Source organism: Podarcis tiliguerta, assembly GCF_965153285.1.
Source record: "Podarcis tiliguerta genome assembly, chromosome: 8".
NCBI lineage: Eukaryota > Metazoa > Chordata > Lepidosauria > Squamata > Lacertidae > Podarcis > Podarcis tiliguerta.
Genome location: NC_139541.1, coordinates 52,876,917 through 52,897,154, shown reverse-complemented (window position 1 = coordinate 52,897,154; position 20,238 = coordinate 52,876,917). Strand labels below are relative to the sequence as shown.

The 20,238-nt window shown below is 48.5% G+C and overlaps 1 protein-coding gene across 1 annotated transcript; it reads right to left on the bottom strand.

The window, feature by feature from the left end:
- Window positions 1–807: 807 nt before the first annotated feature.
- PLLP (plasmolipin) lies at window positions 808–18,573 on the bottom strand. Its single transcript, XM_083452995.1, has 4 exons — window positions 18,232–18,573; window positions 6,737–6,910; window positions 3,780–3,902; window positions 808–1,938 (listed from the first exon to the last, which is right to left on the bottom strand). The coding sequence occupies exons 1-4, from the start codon at window positions 18,367–18,369 to the stop codon at window positions 1,819–1,821; spliced, it is 555 nt and encodes a 184-aa protein (XP_083309121.1). The 5' UTR covers window positions 18,370–18,573; the 3' UTR covers window positions 808–1,818.
- Window positions 18,574–20,238: the final 1,665 nt, after the last annotated feature.

Sequence of the window (20,238 nt, the reverse complement as noted above, 5' to 3'; positions counted from 1 at the left end):
CCTGGTCACTTTTCAGATAACTGCTCAGTCTTGTCTGTATGCTGTTGCTTCTGGGTGGAAGGGAGGACATAGATTTAAGTAGCAGCTACTCCCATTTTTTAAATAAAACCTATCTAAACCAACCATAAAAACAAAGGCAGAAGGAATGGTGGTAGGTGTAGCTGCAGGGGAGAGCAAAGCTGTCCATGGTGAAATGCCCCTTTCTCCACAGCTATCAAAGGTGCAGTCATCCTGTCCCTTCTTTGCTTCCAGTAGACATTGGAAATGGCTCTTGTCTTAAAGGGTAAGGTAGAGGGAGGAGAAGCAAGAGGGCGTGATCATAACTCCAAACTCATGGAACAGTTAGGGTGATGCCCTGGTGCCTATTGCAGAGCATTGAGAGCTTGCTGTGGAAGTTAAGGAAGCCCAGGCCTAGTTTTCTGGATGGGAGATTGCCTGGAAAGTCCATCAAGGAAGAAAGAAAGAGAGTCTCTAAAAGCTAGCTGGACCTGGTGTGCTTGGAACTCTTGGTCACAAAGCCCAACTCTGCCTTTTGGAATTTCTTCTGGCCCCCACTTCATAAGGACTGGAAACTTTTTTGCTTTTTGCTTAGCCATACAATGAAAGAGTTTATCAGGCTGCTGTGCTTGCATAATGCAGTCCAACACAGGACACCCACATGCCTTCCTGAATTGTCTAGACTATATCTGGCAACTAAATAAGTGTTTAACAAGTAAAGACAGGCAGAGCCATTCCCCGTGGACTTGTACTACTGAAGGAAACGAATTAGGTGCCTCTCCAAGCAAATTCGGTGCTGGAAAGCCCTCATTTGACAAGGGTGAAAGATTTATTTATTTTATTTAAAACAAAACCTTTTTTTAGAAATAAAATACCTGTGGTCTTGTACCAGAAGCATCCTTGCTACTATGGAACACACTGGGTTAATAATTATACATTATTTACATAATGGCTGAAAGTGGCTGGCATAAAGGGAGGCTGCTGGGTTTGCTTTTTTAGTGGGTTTAGTTTTTGGTGAGACGTGCTGGCTTGGCTGTCCCTGGAGATGGGCATCCTCTGGGCTGCTTCACAGGAGCGTGTCCATCCCTTGATGACAGTGTGTCTCAGTGGACCATCTTCCCACTTCAGAGCACTTTGATGTCCCTTTGAACCTGATGCTTGCTCAGTGTAGTCAGTTGACACATTCAGCTGCCGGTCATCAAGTGACGGCAAATACCTGTGTGCACCAGGCTTGTGGAGTGTCAAATCTCCGGCACAAATCTGAGCCTGCAACTTTGAATGGTCACCACATGCAGTGGCCTTTAGCAATAAGATCACATGCAGCCAAGGCACAGAAAGGCAGGTTCCCCCTTAATTTCAACCACTTGATCTATGTTTGTACAGGGCAGTGCCTGCAGAAGCATTGGGTCAAAAGTGGCATGAGATGCTGAGGTTACTAAATGGGGTGTTACCTGTGCTGACTCACTGCAAGCCACGAGTCGTCTGTGTGTGTGTGTGTGTGTGTGAGAGAGAGAGAGAACCAGCCATTGGGTTGTCTCTTGCTGGCTTTGCTCCATTGATTCAGCTGGCCCTTGACCAGTCTGAGGATACTAATTAGTGCAAAGTATGGGGTGGGGTGGGGTGCTTTAACCAGCTATAGATGGCGTTAAAAACACATACAGCATACTTGGCAAAGGCCATGCTAAAGCTGGGACTGGGAATAGCATTCAGAGTACTAGGTCTGGAAGGGAAAAGGGCAGAGAGAAGACACCAAACACCCAACGGCCCCAGTAGCCACTGTCACCCAGTCAAGTTGCGTTGATTAAAAATGGCCCACAGTTTTCAGGCGTGATTAGAAATGGTCGCTTGGCTGGTTGCTGCGTTACTCCCATATCCCCTCCAGGCTCGAATGCTGAGGCAGGCACTGACCCCGTAGCCAATCATCACCAGGCAAGCAAAAAACTGCAAAAGACAGGAGACGGGGGCATTAGTGTCCCAGGAGCTTAGGTGAGTAAGCTGTAGGTCCATCCTGGGTCCCAAGTCATCGTATGATGATTAGATTGTGAATGTGCAGGCAAAGATTGCAGTGAGATCTACTGATCTACTGAGTTTATTGTAAGCCTCTGGGAGCGTTTTTGGCTGAAGAGGAATAAAAGAGCTTCAGTAGGAAAATGCTGATGAACCCAACATTTTCTGTGAAGATCTCCACTGCCTGCAGTAGAGACAATCCACTTTTCTGCTTAAAATCTCAATTAAAAGTAGCTTGCCTCTTCTGGCAGCTAGAGTAGCAGTTTTAAAGGGGGAGATGGGAACTGGTCTTGTGCACAAATCTGCTGGGCATTTATTGGATCATATGGACAAAGGCCAAAAGCAGAAGCTGAGTTTCAGCACTGAAGCCTTTCAAAACATCCACTCTGGTAGCTGTTAATAATATAAGAAAAAGTAGCTTCCAGCCAAGGCGTAAGAGTATGTCAGTACTCAGCACAACATTCAAGAACCCCATGGCCTTGAGTTCTTAAAATAGGGAGTAGAGGTAAAGGTAAAGGGACCCCTGACCATTAGGTGCAGTCGTGACCGACTCTGGGGTTGCGGCGCTCATCTCGCTTTATTGGCCAAGGGAGCCGGCATTTGTCCTCAGGCAGCTTCCGGGTCATGTGGCCAGCCTGAGTAAGCCGCTTCTGGCGAACCAGAGCAGCTCACGGAAACGCCATTTACCTTCCCGCTGGAGCGGTACCTATTTATCTACTTGCACTTTGACGTGCTTTCGAACTGCTAGGTTGGCAGGAGCAGGGACCGGACAATGGGAGCTCACCCCGTCGCGGGGATTCGAACCACCGACCTTCTGATCGGCAAGTCCTAGGCCCTGTGGTTTAACCCACAGCACCACCCGCATCCCTAAAATAGGGAGTAAGTGAGATGCAAAGAAGGATCTCCCTCTGAACTGTTAAAACCTCAGTCCTAAGTGGATTTAACATAAATATGTCCATTTCAGCCTGCAGTGGATTTCAGTAAAAGCACAGTACAAAATGATAACCTGGAAATGGAGGGTGGTGTGCCAGCGTGCCCTTGCCTAGCCGAAACTGGTTAACACAGCATTACACATCATCCGACATGCTGGTGGCTGGCACTGGACTAAGGAGCTGAGTTACTCCAGGGAGGACAAAACACATAATGTAGCTTCAGCTGGATTCCCAGTTACTGAACGTTACCTCATTGCTGGCACTGCAAGCTCTGGATGAGTACACAAAATGATGTACTGGCAAGCTAGCACCACATATTTACAGATGGCATTGCAGGGGGTGGGGGCTGAGTACTGGGGGCAATTGGGGTCATATAACTAGGTATGGTAAAAAGAAAAGGGGGGACCCCTCAGAGTCATCTGGAGGCTCCCTTCATATTCTGATGGGCAGGGATAGGTGAATCTGTCAATTTTGGGTTCTCTCAGATTCTCACTTTCCCCCTCATTCAGTTCTCCACATTTTCACACCATTGTGTTCTTTTAAACAAAAGGTCCTCATGAAAACTCAAAATTTTAGTGTAACTTTTCTGTAAGTTACACATTTTTCTATGCGATTCCATCTTTTTGGCAAAGCAGTTTTCCCTAAAGAATTTTTGTATGTTGTTTTCACCAACGTGTGCACTCTTAGGCACCCTTTACCTTAGCATATGCATTTCTGTGCACTCAACTTCGCTGGATTGCGAAATTCAGCAAACCGCATATTTCAGATGATGGCGTTTCTTCCCCCCTCCCTGCCTCCCAGCAACAAGTGCAACAGGGATGCAAGTGCAAAGGGTTAACTCACCGAGGCAGAGGCTCTTCTGTTGTAGTCTGGTGAGTGCGGCCAGGAGTACGGCTCAACAGAAGCAGCGCTTGTGATGAAAGCTGTTGCATACAAGACGGACGCAGCAACATTGAATACCACTAGCTGGAAGAAAAAGAAGACAGTTTTGGAGGACGTTCCATGAGGTCTAAAGGTGAAGACCTACAGAACATAGGGGAAGGGCTGCAACTCAAAGAAAAGCATCTCCCTATGTTCCTAACATTCTTGACAATTCTCACAGCAGATTTTTCAATTGCAGGTGATCTGGATGCCATGACCTGCCTTATGCATACGAACTGAATCTTGCTCTTGCCTCTTGCCCTCATGCTTCAGGTGGGGACTGACTGCATCTTTATATTGTGTGCTTTTCCCTTTTATCTCCACACAAACATTTTAAATAAGTTGCAAAGCTTCTACAGGAACTGAAGCCTGTATGATCTCACAGGTGTTAGCCAATGAGATGCCCGTTTTCTCCCCCGCACGAGGTTGTTCCAGGAGATGAACATGGGCATGTGTTTCCAATTGCTTCTCCCACACCCAATCTTCCTCCTAAGCAGCCAGGTGCATGAGTTTTCTGCCATGGCACTGCCCTCAGCGTTCCTCCAGGAATGAAGAGGTTTTACTTGTAGCATCCTGTGCTCAAGGAGAATGCAAACAAACTAGCACACTGGTGAAAATTCTAGGATACAAATCCTCAGATTGGATACAATAGTTTTGCTTATCCTAGTGAAAAGGATTCTGAGGATTGTTCTGATTCAGATATATAACACTAGGCAAATAGTGTTTATTGGGTAAAGACAGATGTAATAATTTTAGTTATGGGTTGGAAGCAGCTTTACTGTGTTTTGTTACAAACCTGAGCTAGGCCGTTGGTCCATCTAGACCAGGCATCCCCAAACTCAGCCCTCCAGCTCTTTTGGGACTACAACTCCCATCATCCCTAGCTAATGAGACCAGTGGTCAGGGATGATGGGAATTGTAGTCCCCAAACAGCCGGAGGGCCAAGTTTGGGGATGCCTGATCTAGACCATTCATCTTTACTCTGAATGGCAGCAGCTTTCCTCAGGATCAGGTAGAGACTTTTCTCCTTCACCTGCTACTTGATTCTTTTATATGAAAATGGAAATGGAGCCTGGGTCTCCTGCATGCAATGTGTGTGTTTCACCAATGAGCTATAGCATCTTCCCTGTACAGCAATCATACATTTTTTTCAAGCTCTAGGAAAAAAATCCTCTGGTTATGCAACTTTGCAGCAGAAGTCAAATGTCATCAGTACTGAATGGCTAGTGCCTGCGACCTCACAAATGCACATTCCCCTGAACAGTTCTGAATTTTTTTTAAAAGCAAGCAAACCAACTTTCCTTTTTAAAAAAACAAGGTGAATAATGGTCCTTTAACCACGGTAATTAAAATTAATTTTAGAAAAGACAAAGCAGTCCTCTTGAAGCACTGGCAGACAAGCAAGAGTAGCCTCCAATTTGATGGTATGTACTGTTCAAACTGTGAAGCTAGAAGCAGTCAACATGTTGCACCAGCCTTAATATTTATGTCTGGCTTCATCGTAGATGAAAAAAGCACATGCAATTCTCTGTAAGTGAGCTGTGTGGAGGGGACCCTTTCGTGGATCTGTTCCTGATTGATAAAGGTCACTTAGACTAGGATGTTCTGTGGCCAAAACAAGTGCGCACTTCGCTGATTTGCACAGGACCAACTGCAAGAGTCGCCCATTCAGTTTTGGAATTTTGGCAACAGTTTCTGCTTAGATGGCTGTAGGAATTCTAGTCATACTGGTTATGAAAGTGTAACAATGAGAGCACTGTTCCTTTCCTGTCTCTGCCTTCTGGACTGGCAGAATGGGGAGGTGGCACTTTGCTGTTCCACAGAAGAAGAGAAGGGACTTGCTGAACTGCTGCAGAAGTGGAGACTGTTAACTGTTTCCTGCAGGACGCATCTAAGCTGATGTCCCTGGTGCCAGGGGCAATCTTCACCTGCTGCTGTTAGAATGCTGCAAATTCAGCATCACCTCCCTAAGGCCTATTTTGCATTTTTTTTAAAAAAAACAACAACCCACAATACTTCTATTTAAACACAAGGTGAAATAAACCTATCGTTTAATTCTACTAGATCAGCTGGTCCTGTGAACATCAGAACCTGTCCTGAGCAAAAAGGCTTATGTGCCTTACAAATACCTTTTCTCTTTCCTGCGAAAGCTGCACGAATTACAATCAGGCATTAACAGCAGAAGAGAGGCACAAAGGCTGCTCTCTAAAGTACTAAATGTGCTCCCTAAAGTTCTTATGTTGTTAACATTGAGGCTGGTTTACTGTGATGCACTCTATGGGGGGCTGCCCTGGGCCTCGCCCGAAAGCTCCAACTGCGGCAGCATGTGGCAGCAAGACTGCTGATGGGGGCACATAGCCGCCAACAGGTGACATCTTGGTTAAGATGGTTGCACTGTTTACTACTGAGCCAGGTTTTAATCCCTTGTGTCAATTTACAAAGCAATTTTTGCCCTTTACGTGGCTTTCTGCCATTTTGATTGATTGATTCCCTGGCACCTCGTGTACACACAGTTGCGTGTGAGCCAAACTGCATAAATGGAGAGTTGCCTATATACTGTTGCAAACTGCTTTGATTTTTTTTTTATGATGCAGCAGTGCATACTTTAAAAAATAAATAAATTGATAAATAAGGAGGCAGCTAGGCTTCCAGAACTTAACAGGAAAAGCCAGACTTCCTGCCACCCCCACTGCCCTCCTGGTGGTTTGATCTACAGTTCCCATCAGCCCTCAGGCAGGCACAGCTGAAAGCTGTAGCACAAACCATCTGGAGGACAGTGTGGGGGAGAGGGCTTGGGGTAGGGTGTGCCAGAGCACCTGGGAGCTGTAGTTCAAAACAACTGAAGGGCCCCAGGCTGAAGAAGGGTATTGGGTACTCACCACAATAGGCCAAGGAATCATGTAGAGCTTCGCCTGAAGTTGGAAGAGGTACATCCCAAAAAGGATGACCGTTACCAGCCAGAAGAAGATAGCGACAAACATCACCCACCCGTAGGAAGGGTACGGTTGGTAATATGTGTCTGCAATGAGGGCCCACACCAGGCATCCCAGCACCTGCACAACAGAAAAAAGGAGATTGACAACTTTTGCTAGTGAAGGAGATTTTGCAGAATCGGAGTTGGAAGGAACCCCAAGGGTCATCTAGTCCAACCCCCTGCAATGCAGGAATCACAGCTAAAGCTTCCATGACAGATGACCATCCAAGCTCTGCTGAAAAACCTCCAGTGTAAGTCCACCAGCTTCTGAGGGAGTCCATTCCGCTGCCGGACATCTAATACTGTCAGAAAGTGCCTCCTGATCTTTAGTCAGAATCTCTTTTCTTGTCATTTGAATTCCTCAGTTCGGTACCTTCAGGAGCAGCAGAAAACAAACTTGCTCCATCTTCCATGTGACAGCCCTTTAGATATTTGCAGAGAGGTATCATTTCACCTCTCCGTCTCCTCCAGGCCCAACTCCCTCAACCATTCCACATAAATAAGGCTTGGTTTCCAGACTCTTGCTCATCCTAGTCATCATCCTCTGCCCACCTTTCAGCTTGTCAATACCCTTCTTAAACTGTGGGGCAGGTCATCTGAAAGAGGCGGTAGGTAAGCTTCAACCCCACCACACTACTTCACTCCCAAGGCAAACAGGCATTGCTGCAATATGGTACATTTCACTGTGGCACACAGTTCCACTGAATTTATTTCTAGTGACACAGATGTGCAGAATAAAGGCACCTGGCAACTTTGGCGCAAGCTCTTCATTCTCTCTCAAGTGCCAATGCAATGTACTTCAGGCGCCTGCAAACCGCCTCATGGTGTCTGTGTCCATGGTTACATAGGCACACTCTTGGCTTCTGCTCAGTCACTGGAAGCAATGTTATACCTCCCTAGAGGCTTGTTGCCCATTGTCTCTTTCCTGGCTCTGGGGCCTAGTGGGGCACAGCTCCTGTCTGCTCCTGCTGCCGCCTTGGCTAAGTCATCCAGCCCCTTGGCTGCTGGAGAGTAAACAAGCAAGCAATTTTCTGCCCACAACGCACTTGCAACCATAGAAAAAATTAAAAAACAAGAAGCAAAGATGCACGTTGAAAATGTTGCCATAAATTAGATTAACAAGTCGAAAATGACTGTGCAGACTTCCAGCTTGCAGGGACTGATTGGTTTCTGCACCCCCAAAGAGAACATTGAGTTCACCAGCTGGAGGCAAGTAGCTTAGAAAGTGGAGGCATCAGGTTAAGGAAGAGGACACCTCACATCATCTCCAAAGTATTAATATCCCTCTGACAGGGAGAAGGTAGAGGAGGAGGAGAATGATGCAGTTAAAGCAGCTGGCCAGGGGCTTGATTTACCGCCGGTTACTCCACAAAAGTCTTTCATTGCTGGTGGCCATGAAAGAGGCGCTATGTGGCCAAAGAGACATTGTCTCCGGCATAAACACTCTGGCTCTCTCCTGTTGCTTCGGTCTGGACAATGCCTTCTCTTTCAGGCCTCTGCTTCCCTGCCTCCACAATAGCTATTAAGAAATATATTGATGATGATGTTGCGGTTGGTACAGGAGGTCGAACGCAGTTGAAATTCTACTCTGGGCTTTACTAGAGGTGGCCAGCCACAAATTTGGCATGTAATTGATGGCAAGTGAGGGGAAGGGGGTTCTGCTTTCAAGGAGGGAGGAAAAAGGAGATGTTCCCATGGCAGCCAATTGCCCGCAGCAGCCTGGCTGCCGCTGACTTCCGTCGTTAGTCCTGCTATATTAACTTTAGCAAAAAGATAAAGCTGTTTTCAAATCCAGCTTGATAGTTATCAGATTGCCCATTCCTTGGGGCATCAAGCACAGCCATGCACGATCCAGCACAAAAGGCTATTGAAAGGCTGGCACTGGCAAGGCACTCTGTAGGATCCACATCAGACTGACTGCAAACTGAAGTGTAGAGGAGAGGACGACAGGGGTGGGCTAGGGATGGGCCAATACATCAACTTTGGTTTCTCTCAGCTTCTCTCTTCTTTTTATCTGAAGTTTAGTTCTCCGAATGTCCATATCAGTTTGTAAAAAAAAAAAAGACAGGATGAAAGTCCGCATGAAAATTCATCAACAGCTTAGTGCAAATTTATCCTAATATATTTGCAAAGCAATTTCCCATAATAAAATGTGGTTTTTATAATATTGTCATCAATACATGCACATTTGTGCACATTAAATGGCTGGAGAAATTACACTTCAAAATTCAGAGAAGTGTACATTTCAAAGGATGACTACTTTAGTTCACACTCTGTTTTGAAAAGTTAAAAGTAGGTAAGCCTGCCTTTAAACAACAACACAATCAACTTTCTCCCCCATCTCTGGCTGGACGAAGCCCTGTTCAGCCCTGCAGCTTTGCAAACAAGTAGGAAAGCAATTGGTCTCCCACAGCCTTGCAGGCAGGGCGGTTACCAGAGGCAGTGACAGCTGGGCTTTAAGACCCCTCAGGCATCCTCCTCTGTTGTGTGCATCACATCTACAAACATGGTGCAGAAGCAGTAAAGGATAATGCAATTATAAGCTGCATCAATAGAAGTCTACTGTCCAGATCAAGGGAAGTATGTGATAGTACCACTCTATTCTGCTTTAGTCAGACCCTTGGTCAGTCCTGTGTCCATTTGTGGACTCCATGGTTTAAGAAGACTATTGACAAGCTGCAGTGTGCGCAGAGGAAGGTGACCAAGATGATACAGGTTCTGGAAATCAAGTCTTATGAGGATCAGTTTAAGGACTTGGGAATGTTCAGCCTGGAGAAGAGGAGACAGAGGAGAAATGATAGCCATCTTCAAATATCTGAAGGGCTGTCCCTGGGGATAAGGTGCAAGTTTGTTTTCCACTCCTCCTGAGGGGAGGACCTGAACTGATGGATTCGGGTAACAAGAAAGAAGATTCTTACTAAATATTAGGAAGAGCTGTTCAACAGTGGAATTTGCTGCCAAGGAGTGTGGTGGAGTCTCCTTCTTTGGAGGTCTTTAAGCAGAGGGTTGACAACCATATGTCAGGAGTGCTCTGATGGTGTTTCCTGCTTGGCAGGGGGTTGGACTCGATGGCCCTTGTGGTCTCTTCCAACTCTATGATTCTATGAACCTTCTGACAATAAAAGCCACTTGACAGTGGAACAGACTCCTTTGGAAGGTGGTGGACTCTCCCTTCCCTGGAGGTTTTTAAACAGAAATTGGATGGCCATTTGTCAGGAATTCTTGAGCAGTGATTCCTGCATCTCAGGGGGTTGGGCTAGATTACCCAAGGGGTCTCTCACAACTCTGATTCTATGAAGATTCATACCCATAATACTATCAGGGTGGTCATAGGCTTTCAGTAGTTTTTACATATGGAAAGGTTTGGGGGCAGATGTACTGCATGTCCAGTTAGTGCATGCCCCTGAAACTATGTATGTTCTGGTTTGCCTGTTTTTTGTCTCACTTTCATTGCCCTCTAGTCCAGACGGCAATAATGCAATGACATTGGGGAAGTGTCACAGAACATTTCCATTCACTGCCTCCTTCCCCACCCCTCCTCTCTACCTACTGAGCCAGCTCCCTTTGTTTCCTTCATGGATACATTCCAAAGAAGCAAAAAACAAAACAAAAAGCAAACAAATTGTGGGCATGGAAGCTAATACCAGCCGTTTTCATTGTGCAGAGGAGAGGAGGATAGCTTGGGTGCCTGGTCAGTTGGCGAGGGCTTTGGGATATGAATATTTTTACAACTGTCACTTCAGGCAGAGATTGGTGAATCCCAGCTGTTTTCTCCCACCTTTGCCATGTCACTGTTTGCTGTCCTGTGCCATGCAGAGCTGGTCCTATCATTGAGCAGAGTGAGGCAACTGTTTCAGGCATTCAGTTTGGCACCACATAAAAAGGCACCCTTATTAACTATAAAAAACACAACTATTAAAGCGCCCATAAACTGCTCAGGAGGAGGGAAAATGAGAGCGACTTAGCAATGAAATATAGCATGATAGAACTGGGGTGATGGCATGGATGTCATGTTTGGATTCCACCCCCAAACATAGAAGGAACGAGTCAGACCAGTCTGTTAAGTGGCCCTAGCCAAGTCCATTAAGCATCTTTTTACATGACTAAAGAGCTGGCCCAGGACAGTTGTGTTGTCATAGAAATTACTGGCTAGTGATGCTTCCAGAAGAAGGGGCCAGACTTTCCTCCCTCACCTGATTGGAGGCAATGTCATTCTGGGGGTAGAAGAGTAGGCCAGTCTTTTCTAGTCTTATCTGAAGCTGGGAAGACACAGGTGTGCGCTAGCACCTCTGAAGTCTCCCATTACTTGGGGAGTGGGGTGCATGTAACAATACAAATTAAGGACAGGGCAGGATAATGGAGCCTGCCTCTGTGGTGTGCAACCACAGCAAACCTAAGCGGAAAAACGTGTTCTTAAGCCCCTGGAGTTGTGTTTTTACCATACACATTGCACGCACATGCTTAAAACAAAACAATGTGATATTGTGGAATACGATCAGAGAAATCTGAGAGACCAAATCCCTACTCAACTATGAAGGCTCACCTTCTTGGGATAGTTTGTCGGTCTTTGGTTTCTCTCTCTCTCTCTCTCTCTCTCTCTCTCTCTCTCTCTCTCTCCCCTTAACCCCACATAATTATTGTGAAAATAAAATGGGGATGAGAGAAACAGCCACATGCACTCTCCTGAGTTCCTTGGAGGAAGAGGCAGCGGCAAAGGTAAACATGAAAGAACAATAGCTGAAGCTCCCATTAGGAGATAATGCAATGGGCATCTGAAGGGACACAAACTTACCCCAGAGCCCCACTCCTCCCCCCACATGCCTCTAAGGGCCAACCTGGGTGGTATTTTTTTGAGGAAGCATGAAGTCAGAAGAAGTATCCTCCTCAATAGGTGCGGGCTGACCTTCACCTTGCCAGATCTACCTTATTCTTCACTAGGACCCTGAGGCCCAACAGCTGGGACCAGATGCAAAATCGTTGGGCTGCCAGCTGGGGTGTGACAGTTGGGTGCTTATTTGGAGTATTGAAGAGAAGATTGCAGGCCAGTGGGAAAATACAGGCTAAGCTTCCTTTCCAAGCCATTAGCTTCACCTGGGATAGAGGCTTTAACATGACAACAGGTGTTGACACCCCATCGAAGAGGAATTTTGGGTCTGGGCAGCATTAGTGCCAACTCCCTGGGGCCCTGGGTGCCCAAGCACCCACCAAATTCTCCTGGCTGCCAGGCACTCAAATTTCGGTGCCAGGGCCATGCACATTGCATGGCACCCACGGGTCTGGACACCCACCATCACAGGGCCAAGTTGGCACTCCTGCTGGGCAAACAGAAGGTTGCCAGCGTAACTGGAAAGTGGAAAGTGACAGGAAAAGAGTGTCTTAAGCAAGGTGTGCTGGGAAAAAGAAGGGAGAGGCTGGCTGAAGGCAGGCTGGGAGATGCCCAGGTTTGACTCCAGGGTTGCACTGCTGTGAGGAACAAGCCCATCTTGAAATGACCATGCTTTAAGTTCTGGATTCTCTCCATGTAAGCTGAAGATGTAAATAAACTATATTTCTTAAAGGTATGACAGTCTCTGCTGCATCATTTCTACTAATCCTGGGTGAATGCCTGGAACCCTGGGAAACTTGCTATTGCTCAGCAGAGAGTGGGGGTGGCACCCAACTTTTGTAACAATAGCTTTATTCACTCTTTTTAATATGTAAAGCCAAAAGCAGATGCTTTTGGTTCACACCTGATGTAACTTGTATTTTTTCCACATAAAAAGTTCAGTAAAATAATGGGAGGGGGAATGGAACAGGCAGAAGATCCTTAACGAGCTACTCATGGAGCCTTATGAAACAGCACCCACAGTTTCAGCTCTTGTTAGAAACTGTTCTTCTCTGTCTGCTCAAACTCCTCATTAGCCCAGCCTGTGCTGCTTTCTGCAGAGCACTGACCTCAGACTCTGCTGCTGCTGCTGCAGGTGGGTTGCCAAGTCAGAAAATCATCCACAAAAGTTCTTTTGTCTGTCCCCAAGCTTCTGTGGTGGTGCCACCAGGGCAGGACTTGGGGGCAGAGGTCTGGGGCCCAAGTCAGCAGAACAAGCTGGGGGCAGGGGGGCAAAATGCAGAAGGGCAGATGCTCCACTTATTTCAAGAATGTGGCACAACACACATCACCATCTAAAATACCTCCCACCCCAGTAGGATCAGGAAGTCTAGAGCATGGAATTATATAACTGTACAAATATTGCACATTTTCAGTGACTGAACTGGGCAAAGTCCAGAGGCCCAGTTTGCAAATAATATGAAGCTAAACAATGACTTTTTGAATCGTGGTGCTGGAGGAGACTCTTGAGAGTCCCATGGACTGCAAGAAGATCAAACCTATCCATTCTGAAGGAAATCAGCCCTGAGTGCTCACTGGAAGGACAGATCCTGAAGCTGAGGCTCCAATACTTTGGCCACTTCATGAGAAGAGAAGACTCCCTGGAAAAGACCCTAATGTTGGGAAAGATGGAGGGCACAAGGAGAAGAGGACGACAGAGGACGAGATGGCTGGACAGTGTTCTCGAAGCTACAAACATGAATCTGACCAAACTGCGGGAGGCAGTGGAAGACAGGAGTGCCTAGCGTGCTCTGGTCCATGGGGTCACGAAGAGTCGGACATGACTAAACAACTAAACAACAATAACAAACGATGACTACGTGTGAAGACACAGGAGTGTAGGGACTTAGCAAAAATAATGCTGCTTCATTACCCCCACTCCACCCCCGCTGTTGTACCATGGTTTAGCGTTACATCCCAACCCTGGTTCATGGTTCATCTCCCCCAGCCAAACCACAAGCAACAAGCCAAGAAGGAAACTTCCCCACAGATCATGGCTTGCATGCAGAGAGACACCAAAGCACCAGCCATGGTTTGGACACAACGCTAAGCCAAACCATGGCTCAGATCTAGTTAGCGCAGCAGGAGGAGGAAGAGCAAGGTGGATTACGAACAGCCCAGCAGGCGGTACAGGGCGTCAGCTTCCTCCTCCTCTGACTCAGTGCTGCCATTAACAAATTCAACAGGGAGGAGGCAGAGACCAAACCAGAATTAGTTGGCACCACCACTTACTAGCTCTGGCGCCACCTACTGTTGTCCTCCCACCCTTCGCCTCACCTTAGCTGCCACTGGGTTTGGCTTGGCGTTATTTCTGTAGGCTGTGATAATTACAAGAAAGGAGATTCTGAATCAACATTAGGAAGACCTTTCTGACTGTAAGAGCCATTTGACAAGGAAACTGACTCCCTCAGAAGGGGGCAGATACTCCTTCATTGGAGGTTTTTAAGCAGAGTTTGGGTGGTCAGGGATTATTGCACTGTGATTCCTGCACTGCAGGGTGTAGGATTCGGTGACCCGTGGGGTTCCTTCCAATACTACAGTTCTACAATTTCATGATTTCTCTCTGCTTCTGGAGAGACCTTTACACCAGGCAACTGCCCTTTTCCACTCAAGAGGTAGATGCCGCTATGCTGAAATCAAGTGACCCTTAGGTGCACACATATAATCACACCTTTTAGCAGCCAGGAAGAAATGAACACACTCCTATTCTGTAGTCAAATTCATAGAATTGTAGAGTTGGAAGGGAGCCAAAGGGTCATCTAGTCGAACCCCCTGCAATCCAACTCAACAGGCATGTTTTACAACTCTCCAACCCAGCTGTGGACAATAGTTAATTTATTGAGGGGAAAGGAAAGAACAACCCCTTTATCCCCCTGATGTTTGCTATGACTGCGTGGCTAAAGTGTGAAAAGAGCCCATTAAGGCTGAATCTCTCTACATCCACCTTTGCCTACCTGTGCTCTCCATCCCTTTGGGGCCACAGGCCCCATCAGCCCCGGTCAGGAGAGTTGGGCTCCAAAACATCTGGATGGGTGCCAGACTGGCAAAGACTGGTCTACACACACACACACACACACACACACACACACACAGAGGGGGGGAGGGAGGGAGATGTTTTAAAAGTGGCCCCGCTTGAAGGCTTACATTCTAATGGCATGCAGACAAACATTAAAAAGAGAGGAGGAAAAAGTGAGTACAACCATTAAAGGTAGGTTTAAAAACAATACAAAGACTGACATCACACACACTGCAGCTGGGACAAAAATGTCTCCAATTGTTCCCAGAGAGCACAAATAGCAGGAACATCTTGTATCTTAGCCAGCAGCCATGCTGTTCCTCAAAAGAGAATGAGGCTAGGGGGTCCAGAGGTGGTACAGGACCACCTTAACCACAGGAGGCAGAAGAAACAATTCTTCAAGGCTTCCCTTTTGCAAAAACAAACCACACCAAAACATCCTATCCAAGTCCTTTGTTTTGGAGAGTGATGAATAGAGGCTTTGCCCCACCCCCATCACCTTCCAAGACATGGATGGATAGATTGTCTGTAGAAAACCCTACATGATCTGCACTGGAGGTGTGTTGTGCTGTGTGGGTGGGTGGGTGGGTGATGATTTTATTATTTATACCCCGCCCATCTGGCTGGGTTTCCTGCCTGCCTACCTGCCCCCACCACCCCAATGAACCCCTCCTTTTCTGACACATATCTGTGCCCTGTGAAGCTGGGGAAAGGGGGACAAATTCTACCCAGCAGCCTTCCCCAACCTGGTGCCCTCCAGATGCTTAGGATGGCAATTCTGACATTCTATTCATTTAGGAAATTTCTTAAATTGCTTCATACTAAAAAAAAAACCACCCTCAAAGGAATATACAAACAAAAGTTATATGCAATACATCCCTACAACATGGGTGTAGCCAAAAGGAGGCAGGGAGGGGGAGCAGCCCTCCCTAAATCAATAAAAATAGCATAGCTAACTAAGGTTCTGCCCACCCCCCATAAAAATCCTGGCTACGCCCATGAATCCTAATCAGACACACTCTCATTGTGCTGTCCCCAGAAAAATGGTGGCCAGGATTCGGTTATTCTTCCGAGAAGACAGTTTGCAATTAAAATACGTCTTCCAAAGTGTCGCTGCCTGTTGAATATCCACCAGAAAGGAGTTCCATAACAAGGAAAAGGTACTTTGCACATTCTTAGAAACACTTCTTGCTTTACACTTCTGCTATGGCTGCAAATATTGGTCCAAAACATCAGGACAACACCAGTTAGAAAAACCTACTGTACATTTTTAGAGTGTGGGGTGGGTTGCCTCTTATGAAGTTTGGGGAAAAGTTTGTCCCTCTTCTGGAGTCATTCCCATTTGGGTACTCTGTGGGACAGCCAGCCAGCCAGCCAGCTAGCCAGCCAGCCACAAACTTGGGGGGGAATTGAATAAACCCTCAGTCACCTTCTATCAGAACCAGAAGTCTCCTGAAAATGTGTAGAAGTCGCCTCTCCTGCCCCGCCTCCCCCAAACCCAGCTCTGGTATTCCAAAGCAGTGTGTTTGACCCACCCACAGCCCCCCAAACAATAGAGTCTGTGCTAGTTTTAATGAATCTTCTGTGTGTGGTTTTAGGAGAGGCTGGAGATGGTTTATTAGTGTGCACACACACCAGTGGCGTAGCGTGGGGGGTGCAGGGGGGGCCAGCTGCACCGGGCGCAACATCTGGGGGGGGGGGTGCGCTCGCACTCGCAGCTCTCTGCCCCTACCTGGCTCACTCACTCTCTCTCACTGCAGTGCTGGCTGTGCAAATCCGATCCGAGCCGCCGGGTCGCTGCCCACTGTGGAGGGGGGGGGTGCCAGGCATGCGGTGCGGTGCGGAGAGAGAGCGAGGGACTATCTGGGGGAGGGACAGTGCAGCAGGGGGCGCAAATTACTTGCCTTGCCCTGGGTTAGGGGGCGCAAATTACTTGCCTTGCCCCGGGTGCTGACAACCCACACAACGCCACTGACACACACAGAGTGCCAATGTGCATAGCACTTTACAAAGAAGGAGATACCCTGTTCCAAGGGGCTTACAGTAAATAGTTAGAAAACAGAAGCAATGGAATCATAGAACTGCAGAGTTAGAAGGGGCCGCAAGCATCATCTAGTCCAACCCCCTGCAATGCAGGAACCACGGGTGTCCTACTCTGTTCCTCTGTAAAGATAAGAGCTGGCTTAGAGCCACACCTGGAAATGTTTGCACACAAACAAGAGACCTGCGTGCACAACAGCTCTGAGCGCAGGTGTCTGCAAAGTCCCTTGTGAAATCAATGGCTATTATTGGAAGAAGGGAGCCCAGAAAATGAAATCATTTGGAAAGCCAACTTCCCTAGAATTCAAAAAAAGGCTGAGATGACGCTAGTATATGCGGAGCGGAAAGCTCTCCTCCATCTCTTGGCTGGGAACTTGGCAGGGATGTTATTGTCACACAGGAGATAACTCCAGAATTCAGTTCTCCCACCTGTAGCCCCAAATTACGCAGGCGAAAAGGTATGCTGCACATACCGGTACTTAGGAGCACTCTTTGCTTTCCTGGCCCAAAGTATTTTCACAGCAAGCGCCAAGACATTGACGTGGAAGCCCGTTACCCCTACTCACCCTCCAATTTTTCGCAGGTAAAATTATCTGCATTGGAGCAAGAACCAGTCCTACCTCCCTGGGGCACCCTGCACAGCCACCTCAAGGTGCTAGTCCCCGTTTTCAAGCCCTTTGCTGCTTGATGCAAAGCAGAAGAGGGCAAAGCAAAGCAGCAAACAGGTGCAATTGACGCTGCTCTGCCCGTCTTCATTCTGCATCTCGCTATCATCCCTCCACGCTGCCCACGATTCTTCTGCCCTGGGGTCAACCCACAAACCCCCAGCCTGGAGAGGGGGCTTCATCCGGGAGTCTTTTCCAGCCCTCCTTGGAATCACAGAATCATAGGACATGGAAGGGACACCCCCCAACAAGGGTCATTAGTCCAACCAGCAGCCATGCATCACAGCCAAGGAATCCAACCTCTGCTTAAAAACCTCCCAGGAAGGAGAGTAGCCACCACCTTCCGAGGTAGCTGCTGAGGACCTTCTGCATGCCAAGCAGCTGCTCTGCCGCTGAGCTAGCGCCAATTCCCCAACCCCTTATGCTGCAGGGGGGACAAACAGACAAGCGATCTGCCTTAAGGGAAGGTCCCACCACGTCCTCATAACAATGCGGTGGGGTAGCTCAACTGGACTTCTGGAAACTCTCTTTCGACTGTAAGGGTTGTTATCCCTTACAGGGACTTCCCTCCTTTCAGAAGTGGGGAGCCAGTTCTGCCGGATTTGGACGCCCCCCCCCCCAGCGCTCCCGCCAACGAGCGAGGAAAAGAGAGCCTAGCCTGATGCGCCTGGCCGCTAAGGAGCCGCTGGGCGAGGACGGCACTCTGCACGCGCTCAGAGACAACCTCTTCTCGGAAGACGCCTCTCTCGGCCGCAGGACCGGAGAGGAGGGATGAGAAAAGGAAGGAGCTTGCGGGGGGGGGGGGGTCGACTCACGATTTCCACGATCATCAGGACCCCGAAGAGGGAGCGGAGGAATTCGAGGTCCACCGAGGAGGAGCGCAGCAGCCCGCCGCCCTGAGCCCCGGCGGGGGTGCTGGTCCGGGTGCTGACTTTGGCCGGGAACTCGGGCATCCTGAGGCTGCGGTCGGCGCCCCCCGGAGGGGGATCGGGCCACGAGAAGGGCCGGCGGAGCGGGGAGCCGGGCTGCTGCTGCTGGGGCTGCCTCGGAACGCTGGTCCCGGTGCCTCGAAGGCGCGTCCGCCGAGCACAAGCAGCAGGAGGAGGCGGCAGGCAGGGCAGGGCAGGGCCGCCGCCGCCGAGAGCCCAAGCCCCCGGAGGGCGAGCCCAGCCGCCGCCAGGCAGCCGGCTTAACCCTTTCCCGCCCTCGGGTTGCCACCTTCCTGGAACAAGCCCTGCGCCGCAGCTTTGGAGACCGCAGCTTTCTCAGCAGGGGATTCTTTCCTTGGCATCAGGACTCGTAGAATCATTGAATTGCACAGCTGGAAGGGACCCCCAAAGGTCATCTAGTCCAGCCCCCTGCAGCGCAGGAAGCACAGCTAAAGAATCCCAGGCAGACAGGAGTGCAACTTGGCCCCGCGACCGTGGGTGCCGGGGGCGTGGGTCCCATGCAGTGCGCATGGCCCTGGCACCAAAGTTTGTGGGTGCCCGGCCCCTTCATGCAGAATTTTGTGGGCCCCAAGAAGTTGGCCCCCATGCTGGCAGATGGCCTTCCAACCACCTCCGTTTAAAAATTTCCAATGAATCACAGAATTATTGTCTAATTGTAGAGTTGGAAGGCCCAACTCAACACAGGAGTCGCCTTTTCTTTCTCTCACACCTGCCGAGGACCTTTGCTATGTGCCACTCCTCAAAAGTCTCCCTTCTCCTCCTGACATAGCAAAGTGGGGCTGGGGGGGGGCAGGGAGGAAGCTGAGTCCCCAGAGATCCTTACTCAGGAGGAAACAGCTTTAACTGCGCTGGCCTTACTCCTGGACGACAAATTATGTTAATGATTGACATAGCAAGCTGCACTGTACTGTATCCAACTGATGGTCCATCTAGGTCAGTACTGTCAACACTGACTGGCAGCAGCTGTCCAGGGCTTCAGGCAAGGGACATTTCCAGCCTTACCTGGAGATGTTGCCCAGGATCAAACCTGAGACCTTCTGCATGCAAGGCAGATGTTCTAACCACTGAACTATCTAGCCTCCCAAGGATGACTGCTCCTTCATTCTTTTTGATAATGAATTTCATCTTAGTAGAATATTCATGTATTTGTGTTGGTTTTCAATCCAGCCTACTCTGCCTGCAGAAAGGGCATGAAAGGAGCATAGAAATGCACATGCCTCACCTTTGACCTTTTCCCTGCTTCTGAAGAACCACCTGCCACATGAGCAAGGAAGGATGGAACCCTAAGCACACTTTCTGCAGAACATGTCCTGCTGAACTCAGATTTACTGAAGAAACATCTAGAGTTGTGTAGCTACGGTAAACTTTTCCAGCCTGGGGGCTGCATCCCACTGCTCAAGCCCTCCAGTCAAGTTCCTTTGTAAGGCAATGATCTTAGCTGGCCACTTCAGTGTCCTCATCAACATCCCGAAAGAATAAGCCAGGCTGCAAGAGCTACAACCAAGTACTGGTGCTTTCCAGGCTAATGTATGGGCCTTCCCACCCCCACCCCTAGCTGTTGGGTAAGAGAACAATAGCCAGAGGTTGTGTATGAGCTGAGCTGGAAGCAGGCTGGCAGCTGGAGACAGTGACATGCTTGCTCTGTGCTGCATCAAAATATGAGACTAATGGAGATGCAAGATCTGTTGGGGCGTTCATGCTGTGAGCCCTGCTATCTTGTGCTCAGGTTGTGTAAAGTAAAGGTCCAGTCGTGACCGACTCTGGGGTTGTGGCGCTCATCTCACTTTACTGGCCGAGGGAGCCGGTGTACAGCTTCTGAGTCATGTGGCCAGCATGACTAAGCCGCTTCTGGCGAACCAGAGCAGCGCACGG

Excerpts from the sequence above, each read along its gene's own strand:
- PLLP (XM_083452995.1), bottom strand. The coding sequence starts at position 18,369 with ATGCCCGAGTTCCCGGCCAAAGTCAGCACCCGGACCAGCACCCCCGCC. Across the intron at positions 6,911-18,231 it reads TCCTGATGATCGTGGAAATC|GTGCTGGGATGCCTGGTGTG; the intron begins GTGAGTCGACCC and ends TCTGTTGTGCAG. Across the intron at positions 1,939-3,779 it reads ACAGAAGAGCCTCTGCCTCG|TTTTTTGCTTGCCTGGTGAT; the intron begins GTGAGTTAACCC and ends TGTCTTTTGCAG.